Here is a 16684-nt window from a genome sequence, read left to right as displayed (position 1 = left end):
GTGTCATACTTGATCATTTCGCGATATTGCCATATTTTTGCTGAAAGGATTTAGTAGAGAACATCGACGATAAAGTTCGCAACCTTTGGTCGCTAATAAAAAAAGCCTTGCCTGTACCGGGAGTAACAGACGATGTGCACGTGACGTCACGGGTTGTGGAGCTCCTCACACCTGAACATTGTTTACGATCATGGCCACCAGCAGCGAAAGCGATGATTTCCCCATTAATTTGAGCGAGGATGAAAGATTCGTGGATGAGGAAAGTGAGAGTGAAGGACTAAAAAAAAAAAAAAAAAAGACTACAGTGGGAGCAATTCAAATGTTATTACACAAATTTACCAGGATAATTCTGGAAAATCCGTTATCTGCTTATTGTGTTACTAGTGTTTTAGTGAGATTATATGGTCGTACCTGTACAACCTGAAGGTCGGCCCCGCAACTTTTTTCAGCACCAGTCGACGGGTGGCGGCCATGCCCATCTCTGCCCTTCCGCAAAGGACCCTCTTTGAAACACAATCTTTCGAAATGATCGCTGCATAATACACTGTACTTTGTGTGTGTGTGGTCCAATCCAACCGTGTTCGCTTGACATCTCTGTTCTATAGTAAAGCTTGACTGTCATCTTTCGGGAATGTAAACAATGAAACACCGGCTGTGTTTGTGTTGCTAAAGCCGGTCGCAATACAGCGCTTCCCACCTACAGCTTTCTTCTTTGATGTCTCCATTGTTCATTGAACAAACTGCAAAATATTCAGCAACACAGATGTCCAGAATACTGTGGAATTTTGCGATGAAAACAGACGACTCAATAGCTGGGAAAGATGCTGGAACAAAATGTCCTCTACAATGCATGACGTCACGCGCACACGTCTTCATACCGAGACGTTTCAGCAGGATATTTCGGCGCGAAATTTAAAATTGCAATTTAGTAAACTAACTTGGCCGTATTGGCATGTGTTGCAATGTTAATATTTCATCATTGATATATAAACTATCAGACTGCGTGGTCGGTAGTAGTGGGTTTCAGTATTGCCTTTAATATTTTTGCCACAAGTGTATTTTACTAGTTTTGGCCTCAAACGCGCCTCATATTTATGCCATACCTAATATTTTGTCAGCGGGAGTACCTATTATTTGGGATGCACTAAATATTTTGGCTACTTATGCACCTAATATTTTTGCCACAAGTGTATTTTAATAGTTTTGCCTGCAAATGTGCCTAATATTTTGTCCACGGGAGTACCTATTATTTGGGGTGTGCCAAATATTTTGGCCACATATGCACCTTATATGTTCACCATAAGTGTATTTTAATAGTTTTGGCCTAACGTGTGCCTCATATTTTGGCCACAAAAGGTAGCTAATAGTTTGTCTGCAAGGGTACCTGTTGTTTGGGGTGTGCCAAATCTTTTGGCCACACAGGAACCAAATTTTTTGCCACAACTGTATTTTAATAGTTTTTGCCTTGTGTGTGTTTCATATTTATGCCATACCTAATATACCCAATATTTGGACCGCAAATGTCCCTAACATTTTGTCTGCAAGAGTACCTATCATTTGGGATGTACCAAATATTCTGTCCTACTGTGTTGTGTACCTCATATTTTTAACATAAGAGTATTTTAATTGTTTTGACACAGTCCAGCGAAAAGATTGGACGGACCTGCCGTCCCGCAAGCGCGAAAAAACACAGCTGAGCTAATGCTGCTCTGTCTGGCTCTCTCGCAAACATCACTCAGCAACAAGCACACACTCACACACTGCTTTCATGAAACGTCTTTCATCTGTACATGCCAGATTTTCTTTTTCTTTTTAAATAATGCAATAATGACTTTCCCTAGTAATTATTTACACTTATCAAAGAGTAATTATGTTACTAATTCAATTAATATTTTGTCAAAGTAATATGTAAATATAAATTTATTTTTAAAAGTCATTTTCCGAACACTGGTTGTAACCCACTGTTATACAACCCTGCCATTAGGACAAATCAGAAGTGCTCATTTTTGGCTTGTCGAAACTTGTGACAACTCTAGTTTGCAGGATCTTTCTGTAATATTTATCGCAACTGTAATGTCTAAATTGTGTCATTATTTTCCAGTGAACCACAGCTCCCCAGTGCTGGCAGCACTTGCGCAGAAACAGCCCGTGATGTTGTCACCACTGGGCAGGACACGTTTGCTGCTTCCTTGTGTCGCCAGCTGTTTAGACAACCCTGGCTGTGTGTAAACTTATGATCAGCACATATATTTTTACTGCTCGACAAGCTGTACACGGACTACTCGGAATCATACCCTGGTTTAATTTCTACGATAACGTCCCTTGAGAGGGTATACATTGGTACCTCAACTTACAAACTTAATTGGTTACAGTTGTGATCAAAATTATTCAACCCCCACACAATTTTGGTGTTTTAGCAAGTTGGACATTTATTCCGTATTTTGTTTATAGTCATAGATGCATTAAATAGACAAATGCAACTTGAATTGCAAAATTATATTTCGTAACATACCAAACAGTGTCATTTCTCTTAATATCTCATTGACAAAATTATTCAACGCCTTGAAGATCATAACTCTAAGAACAGAATTTGAATAAGGTCTTTTCAATCAGGTGTTGAAAACACCTGTAGATGTGATTAGAACCATAACCAGCAACAATTGAAAAAGACTGACGCTCAGCTTTTTGTAGATGGTCAATTGTGTATTTGCAACATGGTGAAGTCCAGGGAGTGGTCAAAGAAGTCAAGAGAGGAGGTAATTTCTCTTTATAAGAAAGGATATGGATATAAGAAAATAGCAAAGACATTACACATTCCAAGAGACACAGTTGGGAGCATAATTCGCAAGTTTAAAGCTAAAGGCACAGTGGAAACACTACCTGGGTGTGGTAGAAAGACGATGCTGTGTGCAACTGCTGTCCGGTATTTGAAGCGTACTGTGGTGAAAACCCCCGGGTAACAGCTGAGGAACTACAACAGGACATTGCAGAGGGGGGAACGCAGGTTTCGTCCCAGACAATAAGGCGCACACTACGAGATGAAGGCCTCCATGCCAGAACTCCCAGGCGCACCCCACTTCTGACTACCAGGCTCAAGAAAAAATAGACTCCAGTATGCCAAAAATAATCTGGACAAACCCCAAAGGTTTTGGGAAACTGTTCTATGGAGTGATGAGACAAAAGTGGAACTCTTTGGGCCTATGAATCAACGTTATGTCTGGAGGAGAAAAAAATGAAGCTTACAAAGAGAGGAACACCTTGCCTACTGTTAAGCATGGTGGGGGGTCAATCATGCTCTGGGGCTGTTTCTCTGCCTCAGGTACCGGGAATCTCCAGTGCGTTCAAGGCATTATGAATTATATTTCCTAGCAGGATATATTAGCTGCAAATATCATGAAGTCAGTGACGAAGCTGAGGCTTGGGAGACGTTGGACTTTCCAACAGGACAACGATCCCAAGCATACCTCCAAATCAACATCAGAGTGGTTGCAGAAGAAGGGCTGGAAGACTCTGGAGTGGCCTTCACAGTCGCCAGACCTAAATCCTACAGAAAAGCTGTGGTGGGACTTGAAGAAGGCAGTTGCAGCACGCAAGCCCAAGAATATGAATGAACTGGAGGCCTTTGCCCAAGAGGAATGGGCTAAAATACCTGTAGATGGTTGCAAGAAGTTATGTATCACCTTTGAAGGATGTCATTACTGCCAAAGGGTGTTCTACTAAGTACTAAAGATGCATGTAACTAGGGGGTTGAATCATTTTGTCAATGAGATATTAAGAAAAATGTCCTTTTTTCGTATTTTGTAAAACACAGTGTTACAACTTAAGTTGCATTTGTCTATTTGACACATCTTTATTTGATATGACTATAAACAAAATATGGAATAAATGTCCAACTTGCTAAAACACTAAAATTGTGTGGGGGGGTTGAATAATTTTGATCACAACTGTATGTGGCGGAACTCTTAACTCAAAACACTTCAAATCAAGATCTTCGATGGAAATGAATTGAAATCAATTTAACTTGACCTGTGACAAACATTTTAACAAAAACACATTTAACGTAAGAAATGTTGCATAAAACAATAGAACAGAATTTACGACAAACAACTACAGTATTTTTTTTAAAAATAATCTAATGATAAGGTACAGTATTTCCTTACAGCTGCTCTGCGCCAAACACACCATCAGCACCTTTTGCATACTTTCATGGATACATGTCTGCTGTTTTGATGTTATTTTAACATGTTTGGCCGGCGTTAGACTCATTCTACTTCAGCATGGTGCAGACTAGCAATGATACGCTTAAATTGCGTTGGAGACACACTGTCATGTTTTTGATGATTTATTTCTTTAAGAATATGAGTAGCATCTCAAGCACTGTCCTTCACACTCACTTTCTTCCCTCCCATGGAAGGAAAAAAACAAAGCTCTGTCGCTCTCTAGCTAAAAGCTAATCCCCGCAATTGTTCTGGGCTCATCTTTTGGGGATCACTGTGACCTTTGCTAAGCCAGCTAATAGCAGGGATGCTTGTAACTTGCAATGTAAAACATAATTAGCCAAGAGACAGCTCTTATCTCAAAACACTCTTAAGTAGGCGAACTCTCAAGTTGATGACTACTGTACTGTAAAAAATAGACTTGCTGATGTATTGGCCTATCCTGCTAAATCAGGGGTGTCCAAAGTTTTCCCACTTAGGGTCGCACACAGTAAAATCTAAACATGCGGGGCCCATTTTGATATTATTCATTTTCCAAACCAATATGATACATAGATTTTTTGATTGATTGATTGATTGATACTTTTATTAGTAGATTGCACAGTTCAGTACATATTTCGTACAATTGACCACTAAATGGTAACACCCGAATAAGTTTTTTAACTTGTTTTAGTCGGGGTCCACGTTAATCAATTCATGGTGAGAAGAGGTTTTAAATTAATTAGCGCCCCGGCGGCAATTCAAGGAACTGTTTGCTCTTTTATTCCACTTTTTTAATGTTTTTTTTAATAGTATTTCTAGAACGTAAAAAAGTTAGCTGCGTGCCGCACTTTGGACACCCCTGCCGTACGTGCTGGTCCCCAAACGGAGGTGTTGTGCGTGTCAGTGTTAATTTTGACAGCAAAATTTGATTTAGTTTTAGTCTTTTGACTAAAATGTAATTTAGTTTTACTCATAATTTAGTTATTTAAATTGTTTTAGTTTTAGTTGACGAAATATCATAAGATTATAGTCGACGAAAACTACAGTAGATTTAGTCGACTAAAGGGTAATATGTAAACTTTCACTTCAATTTCTGAAATTCAAAGCAAAACGGCGGAAGAATCACCGATACAAGTCGTATTTTGATGAAAATCATGTCTCAAATTTAGTATTTCACGAGTAAGCCGTGCAATAAACGGGATAACGTCGAGTGAATTGCAGGGGCGGTTCTAGGCATGCTTTTATATGAGGGGGCAGTCAGAAATGTGAAGGGGGCATCATGTGTACACATCATGCTCCAGCACTTTTTTTTTCTGTCCTTATAGTAACGATGCTTTCTTCATTAAAATGGGTCTTTAGCTATGTGTCCAACCCCAACCTGGAGTAGTGGATTGCACTTTGTCAGGCCTCTATACCTTCAGACATGTCCAACTTGGGTGTCCCACCTGAAGACTAAGCTCCTGCTGGTATAGCTCTTACGGTCACTGAGGCACGCAAACCCCCTGACCACAATAAGGTGGCAATCCCTCAGGGGGGGAAACTGAAAAATAAAAATAAATGAATAAAATAAAATAAAACATTATTCATCCAGATTTTATCAACCAACAACATAACATGTATCCTAACTGGATGGCCTAACTCTCAAATAAATTTTGACCCAAAGTAGGACTTCACACACTACAGTCAATATTTACAAAACTGAAAGGTAGTCTGATGAATAATGATTAAAAAAAGAATCTCAAACTATCATTGCTACAACTACATGCAGGAGCAGGACTAGACTTTTTAAATGCTCTGAAAAATGGATGCATTACAGAGCATTAACTTTCTCTTTGTGAGCTGCTGGAAGCTGGAGCAGAAAATAAGGAAGCTTGAACAACAACAGAAAAAACCCGCTGTGATTACATGAAGAAAAACAACAACAGTACAGGACTACAGCCTGGGGCGGGGCTTTACGTAGGGGTCTGTCAGACCCAGGTCACTTGTCTTCAGTATGTCACATGCAGTGGACTCGGGCACTCTAATGGGCACAAAATTCATTCACTCCAATGTATGTGTGTTGCCCACTTGCTTGTAAATTGATGAAAACGGTTGTGTTTTTGTTTTTAGGTGTCTTGGTCATATCAAATGAAACTTATAATTAGTTTATTACAAAATGTAGATTGAAACATTAAAGGTTGACTATGTAGACTTACAAGAAAAACAACAGAAAAAGAATTGCAGCAGTCGATTGCTAGACCGTTGCTAAGTAAAACGGGCCGTTGCTAAGGACTCCGCTCTGAACAGAGGACAGCAGAGGAGGACTGCTAAGCAGGATATGTTTCATTTTTACCGTCATTAACAGCATCATAAATGATTTGTAGCTTGTTACAGGGACAGTGGAGGCTCTCTGCCTTCCAAACCACTGCTGCTCAGAGCCTCCGCTGTCACTGCTCTCGTCAAGTTGTTAAAAAAAAAAAAAAAAAAAAAAAGGAACTCCGTGGCACCGAAAGTCCGCGACGATAAACGTGTTTATGACAGATAAGACTACACAAATACACCCATCCTAACAAGTATATAATAAACGTAGACAACTTTTCCTTTTCTTTTACATTCATACTGCAACAGTGATTGGATGTTTGCTGAGGGCTGAGGGGTGTATGCGGGTGTGTGTCTGCTGCGCAGCCTGTGGAATGGTGAATACATGCACAGCGGAGGGAGGGATGAGAGGGAAGCCGACACTACTATATCGTGTGTCTCCCTTTTTCGGCTGATTTTTCCGCTAGTGCAGATCATTTTGTCAACTTGTAATGTAGTAATTTTGTGAGTTTACTCAAATTTGCTTTCTCAAATTTTGATTTGAGGGGGCAAGACATTTATTTAAGGGGGCTCTGCCCCCTCTTGCCCCTGCGTAGAGCCGGCCATGGTGAATTGTATGTTGTGGAAAATGCTTACCTGTGTGTGGATTTCGGGGTGATTCGGCTGTAAATGTCGCTTCAAGTTTGTTGGGTTTTTCCCCCGTAATCCTCGCGCTGCATTTCTTACACTGCGTCTTGTTATCTTTGACGTCAAATATAACATTTCCCCATATATCCTCTCTCCTCTTCCTCCCCGGCGTTGACGTGTTGTCTTCAGCAGCGCATTCCCGGGTTTTTTTTTGGTAACATATGTCTTCTGTGATGAGGTGGCGACCTATCCAGGGTGTACACCGCCTTCCGCCCGATTGTAGCTGAGATAGGCACCAGCGCCCCTCGCGACCCCAAAGGGGAATAAGCGGTAGAAAATGGATGGATGGATGGAACATATGTCTTTATTGTTGAGATATTGTTTACTTTTTTTTTTTTTTATAAATGTTTTTTTATAAATTTCAACAATTACAAACAGTAAGTCAAACAACAATATAAAACATTATGAAAACAGTACAAAAGAGTGCCAGGGGGTTGTAAATTAAATATAACAAAAATAGAATACAAAAAAATATAGATATATTAAACAAAGTGCTCATTCAGATTCATTAAACAACTTAAATTTGGAACACAGCATCATCGTTTTCACAGCTTTGTAGTTGTTAGAGGTAGAGAGTGTTTTAATGTAAAGTTCAAAATGAGATATTGTTTACTTTTTTTGCATTCCCGGGTTAGTCTCAAACGCAAACTACGTTTACGTAACTTCCTTACAACGTCGCTCTGATTGGTTCTCTTCCCAACTACTCCCGCCTCTTCCTAACGAAACGAGTTCCGATTGGATCTCGTCTCTGGCAGACATTTTCGTCTCGTTTTTATTCGTTGACGAATATGTCAATACACCTCGTCGCCGTCTTAGTTCACGTTAATTGTTTTTTATTTAGTCATTGTCTCGTTTTAGTCAGAAAAACAGGTCGTTGACGACAACTATGACGAACATTTTTCGTCAACAAAATTAACACTGGAGCGTGTACTCACTGATATTTGAAGCAGGTTGTGTTGGCCTTGGCGGGCTCCAACGGGTGGAAGGTGACAGGAGGACTGTGCTGCGCTGACAGCAGGAAGCCCACGGCGAGCACGCACAAGCTGAGACACGTGCCTACCCACCCGAAAAACGACAACAAATCAATCCAAAAAAAAAAAAGGACGTTTCAAGGGTGCGTGTTTTGCGTGTGTCTTACAGACGATGCTGCCCAGCGTGAGCTTCCGTCGGCCCACTCGCTCCACTAGCCACACCCCCAGCAGCGTGAACAGGAAGTTAGTCAGGGTGGTGAGGCCGGCCAGCCAGATGGCAAGGTGGTCATCCCGCACGCCAGACATCTGCAGGATGGTGGCGCTGTAGTACCTGCCGAATCCACACAGACAGGAGGCAGTTAAAGGCCTACTGAAATGAGATTTTCTTATTCAAACGGGGATAGCAGGTCCATTCTTGCGATATTGCCATATTTTTGCTGAAAGGATTTAGTAGAGAACATCCACGGTAAAGTTCGCAACTTTTGGTCGCTAATAAAAAAGCCTTGCCTGTACCGGAAGTAGCAGATGATGTGCGCGTGACGTCACTGGTTGTAGAGCTCCTCACATCCGAACATTGTTTACAATCATGGCCACCAGCTGTGAGAGCGATTCGGACCGAGAAAGTGACGATTTCCCCATTAATTTGAGCCAGGATGAAAGATTCGTGGATGAGGAAAGTGAGAGTGAAAGTTTAGAAGAAAATAAAAAAAACTAGACGGCAGAGCGATTCAGATGTTATTAGACAAATTTACTAGGATAATTCTGGAAAATCCCTTATCTGCTTATTGTGTTACTAGTGTTTTAGTTAGATTATATGGTCGTACATGTACGGCTGTGGCCACGGGTGTGGTGACCGCCAGTGTCTCCGAGGGAAGCCACGTTTCTCGACGAGGCGAAGGCAGCCAGTGGAGCCGGGGTGAGATTTTTTTTTTTTTCCACCACGGAAGCATCCGACGGTTGGGCGCGGCCGGTGGGAGGAGGCCAGATAGTCCACAGCTGCCTCTTTGACAGACGCAGGAGGAACGACGCAAGCTCTCCGCTCATGTCTACGGAAAGGGCCGACTTATTACCACCATTTTCTCACCGAAACCTGCTGATTGACATGTGGTAGTGCAGTGGTCCCCAACCTTTTTGTATCCGCGGACCGGTCAACGCTTAATAATTTGTCCCGCAGCCTGGGGGAGAGGGGGGAGCCATATATATATATATATTTTTATTTTTATTTTTTTTTTCTTTGTCATGAAAAAGGGATGTTTTTGTCATGAAAAAGGGAGGTTTTTTGTGGTTGGTGCACTAATTGTAAGTGTATATTGTGTTTTTTATGTTGATTTATTAAGAATAAAAAAAATAAATACAATTTAAAAAATTTTTTTTACTAAAAATGAATAAAAAATTATTCTGCGGCCCGGTACCAATCGGGCCACAGATGGTTGGGGACCATTGTGGTAGGGAACCATGTTCGTTTGACCGCTCTGTTCCATAGTAAAGCTTCACTGTCATGGGACGGCGTGGCGCAGTGGAAGAGTGGCCGTGCGCAACCCGAGGGTCCCTGGTTCAAATCCCACCTAGTACCAACCTCGTCACGTCCTGAGCAAGACACTTCACCCTTGCTCCTGATGGGTGCTGGTTGGCGCCTTGCATGGCAGCTCCCTCCATCAGTGTGTGAATGTGTGTGTGGATGGGTAAATGTGGAAGTAATGTCAAAGCGCTTTGAGTACCTTGAAGGTAGAAAAGCGCTATACAAATACAACCCATTTATTTATCATTTATCTTTCGGGAGTGTAAACAAGGAAACACCGGCTGTGTTTGTGTTGCTAAAGGCGGCCGCAATACACCGCTTCCCACCTACGTCTTTCTTCTTTGACGTCTCCATTATTAATTGAACAAATTGCAAAAGATTCAGCAACACAGATGTCCATAATACTGTGGAATTATGGGATGAAAAGAGACGACTTATAGCTGTGAACGTTGCTGGACCAAAATGTCCTCTACAATGCGTTTTAGCATGATACTTCCGCGCGAAATTTAAAATTGCAATTTAGTAAACTAAAAAGGCCGTATTGGCTTGTGTTGCAATGTTAATATTTCATCATTGATGTATAAACCATCAGACTGTGTGGTCGGTAGGAGTGGGTTTCAGTAGGCCTTTAAATTGAGCACAATGACAGCAGACAGACCCGACGAGGCAGCGGCAGGCAGGATTGAGACGAACGAGAGTGATCATAACATGTTGGGGGAAAGTCATTTACAGTCCTAATTAATCACCTTTTACAACGTTTTTGATCCGCTTCATCAAAACGAAATGAAAGGAAAATAAACTGGGGTTGACGCATGTGAGATGTGAACTACTGCACGGATTTAGAGTAAAGCAGGGAGAAAACGCAAGGATGGACGCCAGTTTGATACGCAGAAAAGAAAGGAGTAAATCAGTAAATGATGGATGATATCGTGAAATAGGCAGGAAATTGTCGCGTTCGTCCAAGGGCGGGAGATTAACTTGGGAAGTGGCCTAGTTTTAGATTGATTGTTGCATCTTCAACACACACACACACACACACACACACACACACACACACACACACACACACACACACACACACACACACACACACACACACACACACACAGTGCTAACAGCAAAAACACTAATCAATCAATCAATCAATGTTTACTTATATAGCCCTAAATCACTAGTGTCTCAAAGGGCTGCACAAACCACTACGACATCCTCGGTAGGCCCACATAAGGGCAAGGAAAACTCACACCCAGTGGGACATCGGTGACAATATTGACCCAGTGGGACGTCGGTGACAATGATGGCTATGAGAACCTTGGAGAGGAGGAAAGCAATGGATGTCGAGCGGGTCTAACATGATACTGTGAAAGTTCAATCCATAATGGATCCAACACAGTCGCGAGAGTCCAGTCCAAAGCGGATCCAACACAGCAGCGAGAGTCCCGTTCACAGCGGAGCCAGCGAGAGTCCCGTTCACAGCAGAGCCAGCAGGAAACCATCCCAAGCGGAGGCGGATCAGCAGCGCAGAGATGTCCCCAGCCGATACACAGGCAAGCAGAATAATGAAGATACCAGTATCAATAATGGTCATTTTGTGCTGCTAACAGAGGTGGGTAGTGTCAGAGTTAGTTTGTGACGAACCCCAAGATGGAGAGATGGAGGCAGGCATTGAATAAGAAAACATGATTTAATTTTAAACTAAACAAGAACAAACAAAAGGGGTACAACAAAAAGTGCGCACGAGGCGGATAACAAACAAAAATGAGCTTAGCATGGAAGCTAGCAAAAACAAAAGGCTAAGCATGGAGGCTAGCATAAACAGAACAGGGAACAGAAGCCGTTACGTGTTGTACAAAGACAAAATAGGAAGCGGGGAACAAAAAACAGTAAGCTACAAACATCTAACGAATTATAGCTTACAACGACACGACAGGAGCGACAATACAATACAGAAGCGACATGCAATACGTGACAATAATCCAGCACTGACTGGAGGAGCAGAGCAGGTACAAATAGGAATCGGGCTGATTGACACCAGGTGTGGCCAGGTGCCAATCAACCGCAGCTGAGGGAAAACAGCGCCCAGGGAGAAACACAGACAAAATAAGAGCGCTGACAGGAAACACTACACAGAGGAAACAAAGACAAATGCAGAGGGAAAAATTAAAACATAGACAAACTGTCAGGGGCAAGCCTGACAGGTAGTAACGCACTGCATTTACTCCGTTACATTTATTTGAGTAACTTTTGGGATAAATTGTACTTCTAAGAGTAGTTTTAATGCAACTTACTTTTACTTTTGAGTATTTTTATAGAGAAGAAACGCTACTTTTACTCCGCTCCATTTATCTACGTTCAGCTCGCTACTCGCTACTGATTTTTATCGATCTGTTAATGCACGCTTTGTTTGTTTTGGTTTGTCAGACAGACCTTCAAAGTAGGATCCGTCACATGCCTGCGTTTCACCAATCAAATGCAGTCACTGGTGACGTTTGACTCCGTTTCACCAATCAAATGCAGTCACTGGTGACGTTTGAGTCCGTTTCACCAATCAAACAGAGCCAGGCGGTCACATGATTAACTGCACATTTTTTTTTTTTTATATCCAAACCTTTATTTATCAATTTCAACATTTACAAACAGTTGAAAATAATAATCTAAGTAAGTATAAAAACCGTACAAAACAGCGCCAGGGGGTTGTAAATTCAAAGTAACTAAAATAGAATGCAAAAAATATAAATATATATATAATAAACAAAGTGCAAAGCCATAGGCTCACTCAATCTCAGTAAATAACTTAAATTTGGAACACAGCATCATCGTTTTCACAGCTTTTTGGTTGTTAGAGGTAGAGTGTTTTAATGTAGAGTTCCAAATCTTTTTTAAAGGCACAAAAAACAGGTCGGGTATTTAGAAACTTACATTTATGAATATAAAACTTAGCCAATAGTATAATGAGGTTGCAAAGGTAAAATTCATTTTCACATTTTTTTTCAATACAGTGTAAAACCAAATATGTATTATTTAATATATATTATTTTAGTTGCTTAAGAGATATTCCTGGCTCTGAATTTGTTCATTTCTCCTTTTATGTTTTTGTGCATTACTTGTTGCCGTCATCATTAAACGAACAGGTTACTCATCAGTTACTCAGTACTTGAGTAGTTTTTTCACAACATACTTTTTACTTTTACTCAAGTAAACATTTGGGTGACTACCCAATAAATGAGTAATAAATCTCTAAAGTAACAGTACTCTTACTTGAGTACAATTTCTGCCTACTTTACCCACCTCTGGCCGCTAATTACAAGACGTCAGTTTTCAAGTTCACCTGGAAACACCTGAACACAAACACCAGACTTTAAGTGACGTTAAGTGACGGGTAATTCCCTCTGGCATATTTATTGATTACGACCAATTATGTCCATTATTTACAAACTTGTATCTGCTCAAAAATGCTTCTTTAAAGTTGTATATATTTTTTTAAATTAAACATAATAAATAGTTTGTACCTAGTGTGTGAATGTGAGTGTGAATGTTGTCTGTCTATCTGTGTTGGCCCTGCGATGAGGTGGCGACTTGTCCAGGGTGTACCCCGCCTTCCGCCCGATTGTAGCTGAGATAGGCGCCAGCGCCCCCCGCGACCCCGAAAGGGAATAAGCGGTAGAAAATGGATGGATGGATAGGAAATTGTCCTCAGGTGATATATTCTATCTTTAAATACAATACATTACTTTTAGTATTTAATCCTACGAACACACCTTGTCATTTAGAGGATCTTTGACTAGCCTATTCTGCAGGCCCTTAAAGAATAACTGTCATATAAAGCATATTTGACTGGTGTTTAAGTAAATAGTTGTGGATTCCTGTGGATTTGTAGCAGGCCCTTAAAAAATAACTGTCATGTAAAGCATCTTTGACTGACATTCAAACATGGGGTTCCTAAAAATAGCTGTAGATTCCTGTGGTATAGAAGATCTCTGACTAATGTTTTTGTAGAAGCCCCTTTAAAAGTAGTGTGATCCTGCCATATAGAGGAGCTTTGACCAGCTTTTTTGTAGCAGGCCCTTGAAGAATAACTGTCACGAAGAGAATATTTAACTGACATTTAAGCGCGGGGTTCCTAAAAATAGCTGTAGATTCCTGTGGTATAGAAGATCTTTGACTAGTGTTTTTGTAGCATGCCCTTTTAAAAATAACAGTGTGACCATGCAATATAGAGGCTCTTAGACTAGTGTCTTTCAACAGGCCCTTTTAAAAACAACAGTGTGACCCTGCAATTTAGAGGATCTTTGACTAGTGTCTTTCAACAGGCCCTTAAAAAATAACAGTGTGAACCTGCCATATAGAGGATCTTTGACTTGTGTTTTTGCAACAGGCCCTTAAAAAACAGCAGCACGCTACGTCATATAGAGGACCTTTGACTAGTGTTTTTGTAGCAGGCCCTAAAAGAATAACTGTCATGTAAAGCATTATAGCGTTTTTTTTGTAGCAGGACCCTTAAAAATAACAGCGTGATCCTGCCATTTAGGGGGATCTTTGACTAGCGTTTTTGTAGCAGACCCTTTAAAAATAGTAGCGTGGTCATGCCATATAGAGGATGTTTGACTGGTGTTTTTTGCAGCAGACCCTTAAAGAATAAATCATGTGAAGCATCTTGGACTGGCGTTTTAAGCACTGGGTTCTTAAAAAATAGCTGTGGATTCCTGTGGTATAGAGGATCTTTGACTTGTGTTTTCGTAACAGGCACTTTAAAAATAATAGTGTGATCCTGCCATATAGGGGATCTTTGACTAGTGTCATGCAACAGGCCCTTAAAAAATAACAGTATGAACCTGCCATATAGAGGATCTTTGACTTGTGTTTTTTCAACAGGTCCTTAAAAACAGCAGCATGCTACGTCATATAGAGGACCTTTGACTAATGTTTTTGTAGCAGGCCCTTTAAAAATAATAGCGTGGTCATACCATATAAAGGATGTTTGACTGGTGTTTTTTGCAGCAGACCCTTAAAGAATAAATCATGTAAAGCATCTTGGACTGGCGTTTTAAGCACTGGGTTCTTAAAAAATAGCTGTGGATTCCTGTGGTATAGAGGATCTTTGACTTGTGTTTTCGTAGCAGGCACTTTAAAAATAATAGTGTGATCCTGCCATATAGGGGATCTTTGACTAGTGTCATGCAACAGGCCTTTAAAAAAATAACAGTATGAACCTGCCACATAGAGGATCTTTGACTTGTGTTTTTTGCAGCGGACCCTTAAAGAAAAAAACATGTAAAGCATCTTGGACATCAGAAAAAGCAGTGTGCTTTTGTCATATACTGTATAGCAGTGTTTCTTAAACTAGTGGTAGGCAAGCTCCATCTAGTGGTACGCCAGAGAACCAATTAATTACATATTTAAATACAGTGTTACTGTTCAAACCATGTGAGATGCTACAATGGCCAAAAATATTAAACACACTTGTTGAATAAAACCTCTGCCATATTTTTAACGAATATTTAGGCCTACTGCGCTACTGTATTTTTATGTCGGTCATCATGGTGGTACTTGGAGAGCCAAGTGCTTTCTGAGGTGGTACTTGGTGAAAAACAGCTTCATTAATGGCATCTGCTGTCGCTCAGCAAAGAAGATGCTTGGGCGGGTGTTTCGAGTGCAGGCGTGTAAATTGGAACGATAACGACATCGTCTCTTGATTAAAAACGTGAACGTCCGTGAGCGGGGAGGTGATAGGCGACGATTAGGATGTTTTGGTGGGCTTGTGAAGATGAATAAGAATAAACAAATATTTGAACAAAAAGACAGAACGCTGGTGTTGAACAGATGCCAGGCTAATGTGTTTCATGTTGTCCTGCAAACATTCATACAGACATCACAGGAGCGTGGCCAATAGTGACAGGAAAGGTTTTCTTTTCCTTTTGGTTGAGAGTTGTGCCTATTTAGATGTTTAACTGTCAAAAATAAAAGAAAAGTTATATAAAAGCTTCAAATAATTATGTTAATTAGTATAAGATCATCATTTTAATACATTTACATACAATTATGTTGTGTCAAAATAAACAAAATAATCATGAATATGTTTCTTAGCTAGACTATCAATAAAATTCAAGTGCAAATGAAAAATACAGCTTCACAACTTTAGTCATAATTCTTGCGCTTAAGATGATTCTCCATGACCAACTCCAGACTTCATCTGTTTGTTTGATAGTGTCATTGCTGCCACAAGTGGTGGAAAAGTGCATTACAACCAAGTAATTCACTAAGAAACAGATATTTTTTGGGCCCCGAGCCTATGGTGGAGAAACACTGATGTGGAGGATCTTTGACTAGCGTTTCAGCAGCAGGCCCTTGAAATAGCAGCGTGCCCTGTTCATATAGAGCAGGGGTCTCAGACACACGGCCCGCGGGCCAATTGCGGCCCACGAGACGTTGTTTTGCGGCCCCCACCTTTGTATGAAAGTTTAATGTTAGTGCGGCCCGCAAGTTTTATATGAATGCTGCTTGACAGCATTGTGTTATTTAGCTTCAAAATGGCTCAACATTCTGGGTTGCCTACCCCTGCACTAGTGGAAAAGCGGCAAATGAGTGGAAGCGACACGAGATGTTGCCATGGAGACGAAGGTTTTCTCACACCGTCCGTCAGTAATAACAGTACCCGATAGCTTCGACCAATTCAAACCGTTATTTGTAGAGATTGCATTTATCGGCCGATAAATGCTTTAGAATGTAATATCGGAAATTATCGGTATCAGTTTCAAAAAGTAAAATTTATGACTTTTTAAAAACGCCGCTGTACAGAGTGGTAGACGGACGTAGGGAGAAGTACAGAGCGCTAATAAATCTTAAAGGCACTGCCTTTGCGTGCCGGCCCAGTCACATAATATCTACGGCTTTTCACACACACCAGTGAATGCAACGCATACTTGGTCAACAGCCATACAGGTCACACTGAGGGTGGCCGTATAAACAACTTTAACACTGTTAGAAATATGCGCCACACTGTGAACCCACAC

At 40.8% G+C, this 16684-nt stretch overlaps 1 protein-coding gene across 2 annotated transcripts in view; it reads right to left on the bottom strand.

The window, feature by feature from the left end:
* Positions 1 to 16684, bottom strand: part of LOC133561169 (proton myo-inositol cotransporter-like) — a 250512-nt gene that overhangs the window by 24880 nt on the left and 208948 nt on the right. For both annotated transcript variants that reach the window (XR_009808600.1, XM_061914444.1), the window contains exons 13-14: positions 8323 to 8486; positions 8120 to 8240 (exon numbers count right to left, since the gene is read on the bottom strand). Coding sequence is in view for 1 of the 2 variants with exons in the window: in XM_061914444.1 (XP_061770428.1) it covers positions 8120 to 8240; positions 8323 to 8486 (285 nt within the window). In the remaining variant the exon portion in view is untranslated. The remainder of the gene's footprint in view (positions 1 to 8119; positions 8241 to 8322; positions 8487 to 16684) is intronic.

This window comes from Nerophis ophidion, linkage group LG10 (assembly GCF_033978795.1).
Source record: "Nerophis ophidion isolate RoL-2023_Sa linkage group LG10, RoL_Noph_v1.0, whole genome shotgun sequence".
NCBI lineage: Eukaryota > Metazoa > Chordata > Actinopteri > Syngnathiformes > Syngnathidae > Nerophis > Nerophis ophidion.
The sequence above is the reverse complement of the archived record's forward strand: the minus strand, read 5'-3'. Positions and strand labels throughout refer to the sequence as shown.